The sequence below is a fragment of the Homarus americanus genome, unplaced genomic scaffold (genome assembly GCF_018991925.1).
Source record: "Homarus americanus isolate GMGI-L3 unplaced genomic scaffold, GMGI_Hamer_2.0 scaffold42643, whole genome shotgun sequence".
Classification (NCBI taxonomy): domain Eukaryota; kingdom Metazoa; phylum Arthropoda; class Malacostraca; order Decapoda; family Nephropidae; genus Homarus; species Homarus americanus.
In genome coordinates this window covers 2195425-2214478 of record NW_024747582.1, presented here as the reverse complement: position 1 = coordinate 2214478, position 19054 = coordinate 2195425, and the positions used below count along the sequence as shown (strand labels likewise).

At 40.0% G+C, this 19054-nt stretch overlaps 1 protein-coding gene across 5 annotated transcripts; it reads left to right on the top strand.

The window, feature by feature from the left end:
* The first annotated feature begins 167 nt into the window (after positions 1-167).
* Positions 168-18818, top strand: LOC121879686 (zinc finger protein 133-like). Of its 5 annotated transcripts, none has more exons than XM_042386414.1 (4): positions 168-294; positions 6411-6500; positions 12428-13652; positions 16769-18818. In XM_042386414.1, exons 3-4 carry the CDS (start codon positions 12449-12451, stop codon positions 17434-17436), a joined length of 1872 nt encoding a protein of 623 aa, XP_042242348.1. In that variant the 5' UTR covers positions 168-294; positions 6411-6500; positions 12428-12448; the 3' UTR covers positions 17437-18818. The 5 variants fall into 5 exon arrangements, with proteins under 5 accessions (XP_042242348.1, XP_042242344.1, XP_042242345.1 ...); XM_042386410.1 differs by having other exon boundaries at positions 12428-13877; XM_042386413.1 differs by lacking the exon at positions 168-294 and adding an exon at positions 404-1182 and having other exon boundaries at positions 12428-13877.
* The last annotated feature ends 236 nt before the right edge of the window (positions 18819-19054 follow it).

Below are 19054 nucleotides of genomic sequence, written 5' to 3'. Positions count from 1 at the left end.
TTGGATATATACTCAAGTAATACTTAAATTACACTAATGTTTTATATATGATTGGTGCATAAATTTAGTGATAAAGTTAGACGATGGTGAAAGTGTTGAGGTTTACGTTGGATCAAAAAACTTTAAAGGACGCGCCGGTGTTCCGTTCCTCGGTCCTCGTCCAACAAAATCGCATCGAGCGCGCAGCAGGGGGAGCATTGTTGGCTGCTTTGTTTTTGACGGAATATATTAAAATGCTCTTTGTTACGTTTGATTTACGCTGATATTATCGAGAGAGGTAAAGACGTTGTTAAGGTAAGTCACTGACCGGGACTGATTCTTCGGTGCATGCTTAGAAGTCTGCTTAAAAGAGAAAATGGAAGTTGTTATGAGGGGCTGGGGGTTGCGGGGTCCTGGGCGCCCATTTGGGAGGGTCGAGAGTGGGGGTTTTTGTTTTGTCGCGGGAGAACGAGAAACTAGTGGCTCCTACCCGCCCCTCACCACCCCTACCCCAGCCCCTCACCATGATCACCTCCCTAGATTATACCGTAGGCACCAGATAGGGCTCAGCTGAGTGGATATTTAGGGAGGTGCGCGGGTGTAGTTGGAGTTACGCAGCAACTAGAGAGAGACATGGCGACTTGTCAGCGAGCGTGGCGCCAACCCGCTAAATCCCCCCACATGTTGCCTTTATCTGGCTCCCAACACCTCTCCTGAAGCACACTCACCTCGCTCACCCCACCTGGCTCACACACCCTCGCCGTCAACACCACCCATCAACCTGAGGAACACTTTTACAACAAGCTTCATAGTTGAGAACATTAGCAGTACACCGTGAACAACTTGCTACCTGGTTTAAATCAAGATCTCCAGATGTACAAGTTTATCAAGATTGACTGTTAAAAGCAATATATAGTTCCTAGCTTATCTTAAAGTACAAATATGATATAACAATTTGCTGGTCTGTAGTTGATGGTGGAAATTTTTCTTGTGGACGTGACAACTATAATAATGTACAATAAGTGGCTGTGAAATGGTGGTGCTTTACCTAGGAGATGTTGGGAGACAAGATATACAAAGCTAGTAACTGAACTAAGTGAAATTCCCAGTGGCCTTCTCACCTGTGTAGACCAGAGACTCGCTTAACAACATAGAACGACGCGTAACGACATAGAGAAAAAGTAGCGGTTTCCACGGCTTGTCGTGAGTATCGAGCTTGCAGTAGTGATGATAGATTTTTTCAGACGAGTGATGTTTTTCAGTCCGTGTGTGTGTGTGTATTATTGCCGAGTGAATTATATTTCGACATGTAGGGAATATGCCTTTTGATTGGTTGCAGGTTGCATACACTTGCCACTGCATAATTTCGATGGAATGGATGTCGTAGAATTAAGTATATAACTTTATTTTTCAATGTTGATCAAATTGTCTTCTGTACGAACAATACGGCACTTATTAAAATTTCACTATTTTCATTATAGAATGTTAAGATTTAGTATCATCGGGATTATTACTCATCGTATGAATAATGACAATAATTCTTTCACGAGTAATATGATTATGATAATTTTTTAAAAGTTTCTTCTGTTGTAAAATTATTGTAATTATGAGATGTAATACAGGCATTAGTATTTGGAGATATGGTAATTTGGTAATAACATTATTTGTTATACAGAAATATAATTTATAGTTTTCACTCATTTTGAATGTTGTTTAACCTTGTAATATTAATGAATGATGTCTGTACAGTATGTTAAATTCCTTTTGGCTAGTGCTATGGGATAGGTCAGTCACTCTCATCAGACAACTCACTTTATATATCATGTTTTAAACTCCTGAACTCTTAAGTAATGTAAATCTACTTTTCTTAAATACTTTAGAAATGTTTAAGCACAAAGTGGGAGTTAGTTTATTTATTTAAATTTTTTTTATCTGCGTTCCCGTGGCATTGGTGTGTCCCAGTGCTGGTATGACTGATGTGTTTTATTGTGCGAGAATATATATACAGTATTTTGTGTATGTGTTAAGGATAACTCATGTGTCTAGAATACTTAGAGAATTTGTTGATAATATATAGGATGCAAATTCAATGGGGGAGGAAAAGATAAAAGTTAGAATAAATTTAGTGAGTCTTATAGATGCTACTACAGAGGGACATTTTATATAGTACTGTAGTTATGTTAATATATGTAGATTTTTTCTTCACCCATTAATGTGTATTAAGGGTTAAAAAAAAATCTTGGTAACTCGATCCTTGGTCACCCGTGTTTCATTAAATGTCAATAGTGTTAGTTGTGTTCCGTAGTTTGTCAGGTATGAGTGATAGTTATTGTGATGAGCTCCGTTGTTGGGCTTTGTTTATGCTTCCTGGAGACATGGTGGCCTGGTGTAGCAATAAGCTGGAGAATTTATTTATCACTTTTTGCTGTCAGGACTTTCATTAATATATTAAATTTTAATGTCAAAGATTGGAATTAAGTGGATAAGCCTGGAGGAGTTTGAGAATCACTTGTGAAGATTGAAGTATAGATTACTGTCTCGACGCACTAATACTCACTGTAACATGAAAACTTACTCATTCCAGGTGTCTAGTTTAGCATAGTTCAGTGATACAGTAGTTTGTTTTCATTCTCAAGTGGGTACAGCCATTGGCCTACTCATAACTTTTATGTGGGTTTCAAACTTGCTTATTTATCCCTTGTTTTCCTGTTGGATTTTCATGAATTATAAAAAAAAATGGTAAAGATTCTTATATGGGGGAGAATATGGTGCAGAGATATTATCAAGAATATTATTGAACTGGTTACCTAGTGTGCAGAGATGTTCAAGTTTACAGTCTTTATAAATCAGGTTTTTAATCACATATTAATCCAAGTGGTATAATTTGTACATCACCTGAGTTATACAAACATATCTGACAACATTTCTTGACTATAGCTGGCTTTAAATGTGTTGATGTAAATTTTACTAAACTGCTTTGTGTGTTAATATTGAGGTTAAGCTATGAGAGGAATGCCTTTTCTTTTAATATTGGTGTATATTCATTATGACTAGATTTGACAAGGATGTAGTTTACAAGCACACTATTACTGACCACAAGCATACCATAATGACCAGACAATGAACCAATAAAGTCACGTATGAAGTTTTTTTTTAAGTTTGGGGTAAGTTTCAATGTATTGTTATTGAAAGTGCTTGGAAACTACACCCTAGCCTTAGATTCATGTTGGTTACCTTATAAATGCCCTCCCAAGTAGCCAGTAAGAAGACTGTGTGAAATTCTAGGAAATATCATGTACCGGTAGTGACTTAAGTGTACAGTGGCATAAGTAAAATCTTGAGAATGATTTTTACTTTGGCTGTAGTTGACCAAATCAGAGAGTAAGAGGAAGTTGAATGGCTCCTTAAACAAATCAGTAATCATAATATTTCTGTATAATATTAATATTTTGTGTGTTGAAAAAATAGAGTAATTATGTAATATACAAAGAGCTTCTGTCACTGAAAATTACCCTTGACTTTACAACCCCAAATCCTTATCTTAAACTGATATTTCCAGTCATGTGGCAGCCTACTGTAGTAAAGCTGAAGGTTTAGGTTTGTGCTCAAGACTAGCTGGTCATGTAGCTATGAGTAGAGTCACTTGATATAAAAAATACACTGTGGCCTTGGTAAAATGTCAAAGAATATTTTTCCATCATAATAGTTACAATACAGTAATTTACAGTAGCTTTAGTATACAATAAGATAACCTTAAAGATTGTTTGAATTCAAGTTGATCTATACTCTCTAAATTAACTATTCAACAGTTTGTTGGCATACTGCCAATACAGGCATTCAAGGCATTAGAAACAGGATACAGCCTCTAATATTGGACAAAGCCTTTTAGAATTAAACAACTTAACTGCAGTATAAGAATTATTTCATAATTTTTTGTGTTATTCATTATTACTGTACTGTCAGTTTATTCCATTCTTAATACAGTACTGTAGTTTGAAACAGCTGATTGCTAAACATCTGCTTCTCAAACTGAACCATCCATTTTAAGTTAGTGTATTTTGAAGAACTTGTATACTGTATTGTGTTGCCAACAAAAGAATAACAGTTTTTAGCTGTCATGACCCCTTGTGGACCTTGAACTTAACTCGTTACAAGCTGGTGAGGTTCTTGGCTATTACTGTACCAACATTTGTCATTATTCTAAGTATTCTTATTGTAGGAAAATTATGCAAGTGACACTAACTTATTTTGACAAGTGAAAGTAAATCATTTTGACTTATAAATTGATGTAAAGAAGAAATAGGATCTGTTTTTATAGTTTAAAGGTAAATTTTTGTATATGAATTATTTACTAAGGAATGGAGTATGAATGAATCAGTTTCACTTTATAATTAGAAAACCAAAATTAAATAAATTTGAGAAGTGCAGCTACAGTATATTTTGGCAAGATAAAAAGAGACCGTTACAATAATTATTGACTAGATACCACTATTTAAACATATTAATTGAAAGAGAGAAGAGATAAGGTACTGTATTGTTGAGCTGCTGTGGTTGGTCCTTAAACACACCATCTTGTTTTTCAGTCCGTTATGATTTTTAACAAGTAAATTGAAGTGATACGTTTACATCAATCAAAAGGCATATTATCCTATTCAACAACTCACGTGGGTTAGCACTTTCTAGACATCCGGTTTCTTATCTATATATATGATAACAGTTCGTACTAAAGTCATCAGGAGTCCCTTAGTTGCACGCGATGCCTTATCTGCCGAGTGCTTGCCCAGTCATATCTTGAAGGTCATATCACGTTTGAGATACCGCTGTTTGACCGGTCCTAACACTACTGCAAGCTGGCTTATACTTACACAGATAAACTTATTGAAGGTCTCCATTTTAGCATTATGTACTTCCTGAATAATGCAGCTAAAATATTATTATTATATATTAAGGTGTATCCAGTTTGAATATAGTTAATAACATAGATTATATTATATATTTTAAGGATTCATAATAATTTAAGGAGGTTTTAGCAGTTTGTTTTGTATTTGTTATCATTTTTGTGTTTGTAATTAGTTATTGTTTTTTATTTTTTTCCTCAGCAGCACCTCAGTATCTTACCTCATAAACTCACTCACTGATATTTTGCCTCAGCCAGTCAAATGAGAATCTGTAAATTCCTTTTTATAATTGGCCTCGAGTTGTGTAAGGGTCGTTGAAGATGGCCGAGGTGCTGTTGACGCATGTATTGGTGTTTTTATTAATGTATGTAATGATTTTGTTTTCAGTCACAATGCATGATCCACTGAAGCACCGCGCCATGCTTTATTTTTTATTGTTTACACAACCTATACCCCTCAGTCGTTCATTTTTGTCATATAGATGCTTTAATCATTGTCCCGTCGGCCAATCCCACACCCTCGTCACCCCCGGCCTTGAGTAATTGGCACCGATAGAAAGTAAATCGGGTCACCATAGTCCTTCAAGATTGATTCATGATCGTGAGTAGATTTATCCATTTGGGCTCATGTGTTGACTCCTGTTGGGTCTACACTGTATACTGTCCTTGGTGGTTAAACAGTTTACAGTGCGTGGCCCTCCCTTGGTATATACGGTACATAGCTTACATTGTGTGGCCCTCCCTTGGTATATTGTATATAGCACATAATTTACACTGTGGCCCTTGCTTGTTATATACGGTACATAGCTTACACTGTGTGGCCCTCCCATGGTATATACGGTACATAGCTTACACTATGTGGCCCTCCCTTGGTATATACGGTACATAGCTTACACTGTGTGGCCCTCCCTAGGTATACTATATATGGTACATAGCTTACACTGTGTGGCCCTCCTATGGTATATACGGTACATAGCTTACACTGTGTGGCCCTCCCATGGTTTTGACATAGCTTACACTGTGCGACCCTCCCCTATAAATGAGGAAAGAACCCAGTACAGGTGTAAATCATGTTGCTTTGAGAGAACACGCTGACACTCGGAGGGAAAGGTTTCAGTGACAGGTCTGGGGTCACTCGTCTAGCAGTGATTTCAGCCGCATTCATTAATTCCATCACTATTGAACTGCCCCCACGAGAGTGACCATGAAAATACTCGTGTGATTTGCTGCATAATTTCCTTAAATGTAAATAATGATGTATTTTGTCACGTCAGATGGATTTTAATGAGGTAATCCCCAATTTGGACTTTATTATGCAAGCTAATATGGGTCAAATTCGCAACAAATTGAATATTCCTAAAAGTGACCATTGTATTGGCTAAAATCTTGGTATTTTAGCGGTTGTGAACGACAGTACTATACATTGTATTTAAAAAAGTGATCTGTTGTATAGTCAGTGCTGTCATAATTACTGTACACCTTAGATTAGAGAAATTATGGCCCTAAATTGCAGAGTGACCTTTCTACTCAACAGGGTTACTGTACTTCTAATTGGCCTAAAAGGTTCTCTTTATGGATTCATCGGTGAAACCTTCCCTCGACCACTATCAAAAGTCTTTCCAAGGTGTGTGAAGAGTGAATGTTACCCCTGTTACCCCATACTGTAGTTAGCAGGAGAGAGTATCACATGCTTTCCAACTACTCTACTCGCACTAAGAATAACAGAAGTAGAGGTCTCGTCACTAATCCCCATAGATGAACGTATTAACCATTCACATGTTGAACTTGCTTCGATATTTCAGCACATTATTTAAATCATTGGTGTAGTGTTAGTAGTGGACTTCTCTTAAACCTAACAATATTTATTCTGGTTAGGTTAGGGATTCTGGTGAGGAGAGCTATATAAGTATTAGCCCAGGGCATTGAAGAAGCTGGTGGTCAGCTTGGTTGTATATACTGTACACCACACCAGAGTATCAGCTGAAGCTTCTGTCTTTTTTGAAGGACAGCTAAAGCTTTTGTCTATATTTAGGGACAACTTTAGTTTATGTCCACAGTTTACTAAAGAACAGCTCAAGCTTGTGTCTATATTGAAGGACAGATTATGATTGTAGACCATATTCACTAGTTTTTACTTATCTAGACGTTCATACTATACAGTTTTTCAAGTAAGCACTCGTATAAATGTAAAAATTGGTGGACCTTGACAGCTAACTCTTGATCATCACTGTTTGAAGAGTTAAAATTTAAAACAAAATATATTATAGCTAATAAAATAAAAATACTTTATATCACTGTGAGGGGCCCTTGGTCATCTCATCTCCCTGAACAACAATCCTCAATATGCCTGGAAAACATAGTATACAGCACACGGGCCTATTTCCTCATCCATGCTTATACTCTAACGGCATCCCCACCAATAACCCACATAGCACTCATTAACATACACTAATTCTTATCATACTTGTAGCACTTAATGATGGCGTTTGTTCTACTGGGTGTGTTGGTTGTCCTCTCGTTGGTAAGCTCTGTTCTGTAATGAGGTTTGGTATTTGGGATCAGTTTGTGTGATGTGAACAGCTATTAATACTACTACTACTACTACTACACTGTTTTCTTGCACTTAGTCTTGTCCACCATTGGTCTACGAACTGTACTCGATGTTCACGGATTTTCTGGTTTATTATTATTGACATTTGTGAGTCTTTAAGGGGTTTTGTTTTTAGGTTATTAGTCTTTTGTTTTGGTGTTTTTTTGGCTTTTGAGTTTTATTTGGTGTTGAATTATGCGCTGGAGTTTTAATTTCATTGTACGGTATGTCTGTCTGTCTGCCCCTCCCCATCCTTTTCTTGTCAAATTCCTTGGTTCTATGCAGCCTTTTCTATATATTTTTTATTTATTCATTTATATTTTTAGCTTCAGTGTTCATAGTTGTGTGTTTGGTTCATCAAAATAGAAAGAATTACCAAATATTGACTTAGATTATATTGTGAAATCCTAATATCAATCTGGTTAAAATCTCCCACATATCACCTAATTGTTATTTTATAGAATATTAACTTATAAGTATCACCTGAAGATTAGCAACTCCCCAGCCAGTTTATTTCTCTTAATGTTACCTGCGGGTTTTTTGGTTTGCACTAAGATATTTTAATTATCGGGTGATTAAGTTTGGGGGGGTTAATCTTCATGTGAAACACCCTTATGTTAACCTAATCTAACAACCACTTCAGGTAATATTAGGGTGTGTTTAATCATTGGGTAAAATAAGTTAGGGTGTCTAATCTTCATCATCTTTATATTCAAGAAGGGAATATGTGTGTGTGTGTATGTTCGTAGTAATCGCCTCAAATGGTCAAATATAGATTAATTTCTTTTCTTTATTTATTTTAACAGTGTTTAGTTGAGGACTCCGAAATAAATCTCCCCGGTAGATATAACTAAAGGCTTTTGTCCCGTCCCCTCTGTGTTCATGTCACATAATTTGTGCCGATGTGCGTTTGCGATGCTACTCACTGCTGGTGAACCTGGAGACTCCGTTATTATTTTATGTGTGTTGTGTGAGGACAGGAGTGAGTTGGCTTGAATCATAAAAACACAGGATTTAGACACTTATTTGGTGTTGTGAATCCTGTATATGAAGTGTTGAGTGTGTTGTGTCTGTATATGGAGCGTTGTAACTGTCTCTGAAGTGTTGTGTGTGTGTGAAGTGTTGTATGTTGTAACTATATGAAGTAATGTATGCTTGGATGACCCACTTAGTTCATAGTTAGAATCATACTCAGTACACAAGGTTGATATTGAGTTGCTCAGGACTAAGAACTGTGCAAGTTAAGTATTACAACACCTGCACAGTACACAAGGTTGATATTGAGTTGTTCAGGACTAAGAACTGTGCAAGTTAAGTATTACAACACCTGCACAGTACACAAGGTTGATATTGAGTTGCTCAGGACTAAGAACTGTGCAAGTTAAGTATTACAACACCTGCACAGTACACAAGGTTGATATTGAGTTGCTCAGGACTAAGAACTGTGCAAGTTAAGTATTACAACACCTGCACAGTACACAAGGTTGATATTGAGTTGCTCAGGACTAAGAACTGTGCAAGTTAAGTATTACAACACCTGCACAGTACACAAGGTTGATATTGAGTTGCTCAGGACTAAGAACTGTGCAAGTTAAGTATTACAACACCTGCACAGTACACAAGGTTGATATTGAGTTGCTCAGGACTAAGAACTGTGCAAGTTAAGTATTACAACACCTGCACAGTACACAAGGTTGATATTGAGTTGCTCAGGATTGAAAGATACACGCAGTGATGTATTGTGCATTGTATGTGTTTTAGCTATTACCCATCTAGTCCATGATGTGAATTGCACAGTGATGAATAAACTTGAACGAAAATGCACAGATGGAGAGTGCAATGTACTGTACACTGCGCATGTTAATTCTTGTCTTGGAATGACTGCAAGTGTAGTATTGATCACCCTGGACATTGTTGCACTACTGTCTGAATAGCAGAATTAATTTGTGCTTGGAGAGGGGGAAAAATGACACTTTAAATGATTTGCACCGGGTGAGCGTAGAAAGTATTGATAAAGTATCTTATTTTTGCCAAATTATGCATCCAATGACCGAGTGCAATTATTCTCTCCCCTCTCTTGCTCCCCCCCCCCCCTTCCTCTCCCCACCCCCTTTTGAACATTCCCCTTCTCATTTCTCTCCACTCCCCCTCCTCCTCATCATTCACCCTCACCCTTGCCAACCTTGCATTTCGGTTCCCTCCTCCGCCCTCCCCTCCTGCCTTCTTTCACAACAGTCGTCCCCTTCCCCTCCTTCTTATAATTGTTTCCAACCTTTTCTTCGTTCCTAACCCCACTCTCTCCCTCTCCCTGTGTTCACTCTCCACCTCACCCTTCTCTCCCTGCTTGCTTGTCCATTCCACCTTGGATCTCACAATCTCTGTCTCTTTCTCCCTTCTTCTTCTTCATCTCCCAGTGTCTTTTCTCCAGCTTCTCGGGACAATCCTTTCTCTCCATCTCTCTGTCCTTCACCCTCTCTCATCTCTCCCCTCTTCTCTTCCCAGTGCATTCTGCATACTTCCTTCCAACCCACCTGCTAATTCCCCCACTCCTCAACCCCCCTTCAATTCACCCCACCCCTCAACCCCCCCTTCAATTCACCCCCCCTCCAATTCAGCTCACTCCTCCAACACACCCTCTCAGATGACCCCCCCCTTCTCCTCTCTCCCCGCCTAGGTCAATCTACCCTTCCCCCTTTCATGTTAACCCCTCCCTCCCAATTCAGTCCACCTTCCCCCTTCGTAGTTGATTGCACCCCACCCCACCCTCCTCCCCTTTCAGTATAACCACACCCTCTCCCCTCCTTCCTACCCCTCCCCCCTCCTTCCTACCCTCCCCCCATCTCACTTGATCCCCAATTTTCATCCCCTTCCCCTCCTTGTACCCAGTTATAACTTCACCCCTTCTATACTGGTCACCTCCCTACACCCCTCCCTTGCTGTCACTTGTTCTTCACCCTCCCCCTCCTCTCCTTATTCCCTACTTAGCAACTCACCCCAGCTCCTGACCCTCCCTCCCTTCTCACCTGTGGTCGCCTCTCCCCCTCACTCATACATATCCCTCACCCCCTCGTACTGCCCCCCCCCCTCCTCTCCTCCCCTCTTACCTACCCACTCCTTCCTTCTCTTCCTCCTCCTCCACTCTGTCACCTCACGTTAGTTTTCTTAAGTTACAGCTTCTCAGATATTGTCTCTTTCTGTGTCATGTAAACCTTTCTTATCCTCAATTCTCTTCCTCTGTCTCTCTCTCTCCCTCGTATCCTTATCCTGCGCCCTCCTTTTATCACCCTTACTTCCTCTTCCCCCTTTTCTCATCGTGCTTTCACCCTCTCATATGGAAGTAATCCACACCCTTCAGAGTCACCCTTCCATTCTCCCTCCTCTCTGTACTTTTACCACACTGGTTCCTTCTCTCTCTCTCTCTCTCTCTCTCTCTCTCTCTCTCTCTCTCACCTTCATCTCCCTCGTTCTCCCTTAACATCACTCACTCCCCTCTCCCTTCTTACCGTCCCCTTCCCTATCTCCCTAATGATCTCTTCCTTCCCGGCCTTTCCTCTCTCCCCTTCCTCAATATTCTTCCCCTCTCCCTCCACAAGTTTCCCCCTATCCTCCCCAACTTTTGCCTGCTCTCCCCTCGTCCCCTCCTACTCAACCTTCCCCTTCACCTCCCCAACTTTTCTCTGCACTCCCCTCTTTCCTCCCCCTCCTTCCCTCACCCTCACCCCTGTGCCTGCTTTTATATTTCAAGTCTGGTTGTGAGAGATTATGACGGTGGCGGATCCTCCAAGTGGTGTTGTTTTAGCACGGGCTTTCCTCTCCCAACCACACACGACAACTCACTTTTTCTCACACCATAATTGTACGTCCGTCTTGTCCGACCTTTTTAACCCGTGGCCGTTGTTAGTTCATCTAAAAAGTGATTATATACCGAAGATTTCATCGACATTCCATTGTTATTGTTTACCGTGTAGGTTTTTTTTTTAATGCTTGTTTGGTTATTGTTGTGAGGTTCGGTTGTTCTGTAATGCCACGTGGTCGCAAGTTATCATCATGGTAGTGTTTATTTTTTTTAGTTTACGGTGGGATTTAGGGAAGGGTCGGTGGCCGTCTGTGATGACTGTTATGAGGTAAAACAAATGGCTGAACACAGTAATTAGTCTTGTTTGAGTTTTATTATTATGTTAGAGACAAGTGAAGGGATGATAGTTGTTATTGTTGGTATCATTAATATAGTACTGTACTCTTGGACTTAATAATTTTGTTCACCTCAAAGGGATGATGTTCGGTCAGTTGTGTTGTGATAATTATATCTTTTACAGTGTTGTGAGGTTGTTGGTCAAGGTTAACAACAGTAGGTGATCATAAGCTTGTTGTTGTTCTTATATAAGTACCTCATTTTTCTTGCTTTGTTAATATTAAACTCTTTATTAACATTATAATTTTCCTGTGTTAAGAGTTCTTGTTGCTAACACTTGTTTTTATTATTTAATTGGCATGACTAGAACTATTTAGTTTTTAATAGCATGTTGAGATAGTTTTAGGCAGACATGCATGGCTGCTTTTGTTGCTTATTATCTACAGTTTGCATAAATTCTTTATTTTTTATTCCAGAAATGATGTCAGAAATAGTATATTTCTGCAGTATTATGCTATGCTACTAGCATGGCTTCCATTTTGCTGTGACACTGACCGCTGGGAAAGGCAATGTGATATCGCGTCGATGCTGTTGAAGCTAACGAGGGGCGGGAGGGAAACAGAGAGGGTGGGCCGCTAGATATGAACTAGGGAGGGGAGGCAGGGGAAGGGTGAGGGGAGCATCAAACAGAGGGGCTACCTCGGTGCTACACTAACCTAGAGAGACCTGTAGGGATCAGTGGTGAAAGTGTTGGTGTTGTGAGTGTGTGGCCCTCATGGTTGTCCAGTAGAGTTGTGTGGGTGGGCCTGACAGCCTCCCTCTATTGCAGGTGTGTAGGCATAAAGGAGCCATGGACTTCACAATGAACATGATCGACAATGGTCGGGGGATACCTGCGACCCAGGCTGCTGCAGTGGCTGCCATGGGAGGTCAGGTGGCCTACCAGGCACACGCTGTCAGTGTCACCCCCACGGTCAGCCAGCAGCAGCAGCAGCAACAGCAGCAGCAACCGCCTCCACCACAACAACAGCAGCAACGAGGCAGTCTGCATGAGAGCGATGGTGGGGCAGGGTTGGCGGGGGAGGGCAAGGTTCAGGAGTTGACGAAGGACGACTCCCAGGGAGCCTTCACTCCTCCGCCCCGAGTGTCTTCTGTTGCATCGCACGAGAGTCGCGTGGAGAAGGGTACTGACACTACGGACTTTGAACCACTGATTAAGGTTGAGATTAGGGGGGGTATACCGGGGCTCAACACAGGTACTGAGAAGGACAAGAACAGTATCGTTCAGTTGCACTTCAACAGTGTCAACGAGGTGTTACATTATTTTTCCCAGCGGTCAGTGCCACAGCACATTGATGCCTTCAATCTTCTCACCAACCCAGACTTGGTGCGCAATATCAACCCCGACCTGGTGCGTAACCACTTCCTGTACGTGCCCAACCCTCAGGAGGGGGTGCGGGTGGCATCCAACGGTTACAGTTCAGGAGGATCCAACTCCGCCCAGACTCCGCCAGCGCAGGGTGGAGCGGCCACGTCGCCCGTGGTGGTCAAACAGGGCTCCGGCAGCAGCGGCGGTTACGGCAAGCAGGGCGACAGGCGACGAGACAGTAGCCAAGGTTCGTTGACGCCCGGTGCGATCTTACCAAGACCAGGAGTGGACACGTCCGGTGCTTCGTTTATGTGCTGGATCTGTGGCGCAGATATGCAAAAATCACTACAGTTTGAAGAACACATGGTAGACCAACACAGTGTGGACAAGCCCTACAGGTGTGAGGACTGTGGGGTCACGTTCAAGCGCAAGGCGCACTTGGATCGTCATCGGCGTATCCACTTGCCCACTCGACCATACCAGTGTGCAGTGTGTGGCAAGGGCTTTACTCGCAATGAACACGTTCGTCGTCACTCGTTTACTCACTCCGGAGAGAAGCCCTACCACTGTCCTACCTGCAACAAGACGTTCTCACGGCGGGAGCATCTTACCAAACACCTGCTGAGCCACACCAAACCACCGGGCCCACACAGTCCACCTCCAAGCGGCCATCCTCACACCCCAGGTGAGTATGATTACATGTGCTCACCTGCGGACTCACCCACCCCCCCTCAGCAGCAACAGCTGGGGCACGTGACGGCCGCGGCCATCACCACTCTCGGCGGGGCGGGCCAGATTCCGTCCAGTCTTCTGCATGCGGCTGTGCCACAGTTGCTGCCGCCCTCCGCCACCCACGGTAGCATCAAGCACCAGCAGCCTCATCACCGTCTGGCTGCACACCATAGTCAAGGTACCATACTCATCACCACACATGATCATCACCACCCATTGTTTTCACACAATGATAATTCAGTAATGTTATTGATGCCTTAACAAGTAACACCATCAAACTCTTGTACAAGTAAAGTTATGAGAGCATACATATGGGTGTAGTATAGATTGAGGCTTAAGTACTGTACTGTAGCAACTAAAACATCATCTTCCACTTTAAATTATATTTCCATGCATATTAGTTCTTCAACTAACCCAACTAACATACTCAGACCACACAGTTGATGGACTTCTTCTCAAGGAATAAAAGAAGGTATGTCTCTGGCTAAGGTTCTCGCTCATTGTTGTAACATCGGTAAACAACGAGGTTCAATTTTAAAAAGTTAGTGTTGTTTTCTTTCATCCGTTATTATCAACAATGAATGAGAACCTTTGCTGCCAAACAGTTTGTGTATAGTGGTGTTAGAGGGTGTGATAGTGGTGTTCATATAATAGACAGTACTGAGTAGTTTTAAAAATAGCAATACAAATTTATCAATATTTCATGAACACTATCACTTACCTCAGTATTTTAATAATCGATAAATCAGGATAATTAAATCTTGCATATTACCTGGTAGTTTTCATTCCAATTTACAGAGAAACTTAACTACTGTGTCTAAATCAATTGTTACTAGGAAACCTCATAACACAGCAAAACTAACATTATCCAAGACTTCTCATAATCCTTCTGACATCATTAATAAAAATGTTCTAGTACGTTGGTATAGAAAAAGTTTTAGATTTAGTTTCAAATGATCTTATTGGACAAGGAAGGTAAGTGAGGTAAATATATTAGTCATGTATTCTAGTCCACTGCTGAAGGATGTTGCTTAGTTTATACAGTATCTTATTGTATGTTACTGAATCTTGATGTATTTTAAGTTGTGAATTAGTGTTGTATATCTCATGTAGGATTGATATCATGTAGTATATTGTGTAGTATGAGGCACTTAGTTTACAGTATATATTGTGTAGTATGAGGCACTTAATTTACAGTATATATTGTGCAGTATGAGGCACTTAATTTACAGTATATATTGTGTAGTATGAGGCACTTAATTTACAGTATATATTGTGTAGTATGAGGCACTTAATTTACAGTATATATTGTGTAGTATGAGGCACTTAATTTACAGTATATATTGTGTAGTATGAGGCACTTAATTTACAGTATATATTGTGTAGTATGAGGCACTTAATTTACAGTATATATTGTGTAGTATGAGGCACTTAATTTACAGTGTAGTTTATAGTTGGTTCTTGTGGACTGTGCTAGTCAGTATCAGATGACTTCTCAACTAACAACTGAATGTGATGTTACAGACAAAAACAATTCAAAGAAATTCTAACCTAATGCCATTACCAACTGGACTTATTGATATACCATGTAAGAAAGAACAGACTTACCTGTGATTATCTCCAGGTGCTTCAAAGATTACAATTAGTTTAACACTCATCATCCGTGTTAATGCCGTCCACAGAACCTGGTTAAATAATAATCATAATTTAGAAAATTTTTTGGTTAATTTTTCTTACGGTATCTCGTCCTCTGAGCATAGATTCACGTGTTAAATGTTTTATATATATTATCGGGTAGCCATTAACAAACTCGTATTTTATGGTTAGTATAAAAAGCACATCCTGAAGAATCTATGTTTGTATGTTACTCTTTTATTGTATGCTGTATCGTGTATGCTCTTTATACGTATGTCATCCTCTCTACGTATTTATTCACTGCAGTTTATTATTTTTTACTATTTCTCTTATCCATCCTTATTTTACCTCATTACATTTCCTTTATTATTTGTATCTTTGCATCATTGGGGATACAGTGTTGAGAAATGCATCTCTTTTTGTATTTAGATGAACTGTTGCATGGTTACAATGTAATCTCTATGTAGTGTGCATGTTATCTTTATTGTATTTCGTTAATGAATTATCTGGTGATGATTTGTTAGTTAATTATTACATTAATGTATATTTTTAACTTAATGAAATCTGAAAAAGTTGATACAGTGTTTGGTTGTTACTTTTTATTCACAAGTTTGCTAAAGTAATTATTAAGATTATAGTAATGGTAATTATTTATATTTGAAGAATTAAATAGCTCTTTAGTTTGAGGCAAGTAATGTGTTTATATCTTCAACGATTAATTAATATCAGATGAGGATATTTAAATGTGTTGTAATTTGAAAGCTCTGAATATTGGACATCTGCCTGTGAACCTCGTCTGCTGAGAGATCCCCCCCCCCCCCATAATGTAGTGCAGTTATATTCTTAACCTCATCATAGACACATCCTAACAAGCGGGAAAATAAACTAAAGTTATGAGTAAATATTTGAATGTTTGATCAGTACATCACCTCCTACCAGCACTCACAGTTGGTTTGGTTTATTAAAATGGCTCTGCAAACACTGGATAAAACTCATTTCTGTATCCAGTAAATCCAGTATTCAAAGTTTTTTTAACTGTGCTGTACTTACATGAAAGCCTTAGTTTGATTTTTGAGAGGAATTGCTGGTTAAAATAGAACATGCTGTAAAAGAACCCCAACCTATCCTAGCCATTATGGTTAAGATCCATCGAGATGGGTCCAGTCTTGGCGGTTAGGGTAGGTAGAGGTCTGTTACTGGTAGTCCATTCAACCAGTTACTGGGATGACTGTTTCTTAACGACAAGATCTGTTTTACTGTTGATGGCACTAATTGTTCCTTTAATTAACATCTTTGAACTTAAAGCTGATGTAAGAACATTGGTAACTGTGTTGTCTTATGGTCTGTTATGAGACAAAACTGCACTTATATATTTTCAGCAACCCTTATATAAAGATGTGTTGTTAGAATAATGCACTGATGTGGTATTTCCAGGTTTGGCCACAACACTGTTGCTGCAGACCACAGATCAGAATGGGCGGCTGGTCACGATCAACCAGGGTACGGGCACTGCAGTGCCCACTTCTGTTGTGACCACTTCGTCCAGTAGCCACCATGCTGGCCAAGGAAGCAGTAGCCATACGGGAGGCGGCAGTTCTGGGGGATCCACCCGTGGTCTTAACCATAACGGTGAGCCCGTTCCACGTCCCTACCAGTGTGGGGTCTGTGGCAAGTCTTTCATCCGTAATGAGCATCTCCGACGCCACGTGCTGACCCACTCTGGTGAGAAACCCCACGCTTGTGGAACGTGCGGGAAGGCCTTCTCGCGTCGTGAGCATCTCACAAAACACATGCGGTCTCATATAAAGGTAACTGCACCGGGCCAGTCCAGCTCCCAGCCCAGCCACGGTTCCATCCAGGTCGGCGGCGTGTCGGGCAGCGTGGTCGCTCCCCAGGTCACGACGGCCGTGGCACAGACTGCCACCGTATCCTTACCGACACCCAGTGTAGTGGCAACTAGCAATGCTCATCAACAACCCCCGCCGCACGGAGTGACCCACACCGTTGCCGGTTCTCACGGCACGCCCGTCGCCCACGCCGCGCACCTGCCCCCGGGAACCCATTATCTGCCGATGTTTGGATTGTTGGCAGAGGTAGTGTGAGGATCTCAGTAGCACTATCTCACAATGGCAGCCTCTCTTAATTTACAGATGTCGGCAGCAGAGGCACCTCACTCCTCGTGACGATTATCGTGATACCCGACCACGTTTGACTCGACCCAAACGCAAAATGGTGCTGGGCCTAGTGACCTATACGAGCCAGATCGCGGCGGGGCTGGGACGAGTGCGGTGCTGAACGATGCAAGCTGTAGATAATGTTGTGCCATGATCTCCCTGTAGCTGTGAGCACTAGATTTTCTCTGTTGTTGCTAGTAAGTTGGTGAGCAAGTTTTGCCCACCCACTAGGTATATGTCAGTCACCCCTGTGTGAACCTTTGTCTGACCCTTGATCACATTCCAATCCCTCTCTAGTTGTCTCTTTGGCTACACTAATTAATTAGGGGGAAATTATCATTGTGAACATCAGAAAATTGTAATTTTTTTAAAAGACAAATTTTGCATTAACAATTTTATGCAGTTGTATGTACTTAGAGTATTTGTAATATAATTGGAAAATTGAGTGTGACTTAATTTGGAAGTTATAGATGCACCTTGCCAAAGGTTGATAGTTGGATTACTAAGGGACAACCATTATCCCCAAAGTGTCAAGGCAGCTCTCAACATGGCGACCACAGACAAGGCACCAACTATTTTGCCGTTCTTTTATTTCCATGCATATTTTTTTTACATGGAATTCACATTTGGAAACAAACTTTGTCTGTGTGCATAGACCATGTGATGTATTGTAGTGTAACTTGTAAAGAAGTACCTTTTAATTGTAAAGTGATATCCCTGTAATTATTTTTAGGAGCTTTTCTTCATAAGCTTATTGTAGATGTGTTGAAGGTAGTGTTTTATACTAGACCGATGCTTTGTGTCAGTTTTTTGGGCCACACAAAGCAGATTTAAGAGATTATTTTCATGTCCAAAGTTATCACTCCCAACCCTATACTGTATTAGTCCAGAGGAGACCTAATGGTGTCAGTTTCATGACATTAATTGGGTTTTTTACATTTTTTGAGTTTTCATAGAATTAGATCTTATAGGCAGGTTGACAAAGACAGTGCGTGCGTCACTCTGCCGGAAATCTTGAAATGGTTACTGTGTCTAAAGGTGCTCAAATAGATGATAACTTTGGATTTGCTTTTAAATTATAGTAAACAGTAAAGGAGATCTGAATTTTAATCCCTCAATAAGAGGTCAAGTTTATGGCAATCACAAGTTGTTTTAACAGTCTGGCATTACAAGATAGTTTTATTTTTCGTGATGTCTGTAGGTGTTTTGAATCGTTGATACTTTAAGCTTTTTGCATATTTATCTTACTGGCTGTTTGCCATTAAATGTGGATTTTGATTCACAAGAACCTTTTTTTTATATAATATATATATATATATATATATATATATATATATATATATATATATATATATATATATATATATATATATATATATATATATATATATATATATATATATATATATATATATATATATATATATATATATATATATATATATATATATATATATATATATATATATATATATATATATATATATATATATATATATATATATATATCTATAGGTTTGGTCTTGCCAGCATTGATCCATGAATT

Bases quoted from the DNA above. Each gene is read 5' to 3' on its own strand.
- LOC121879686 (XM_042386411.1), top strand. From the start codon at position 12,449: ATGGACTTCACAATGAACATGATCGACAATGGTCGGGGGATACCTGCG. The intron at 13,878-16,768 runs GTACCATACTCA...TGGTATTTCCAG, and splicing joins GGCTGCACACCATAGTCAAG to GTTTGGCCACAACACTGTTG.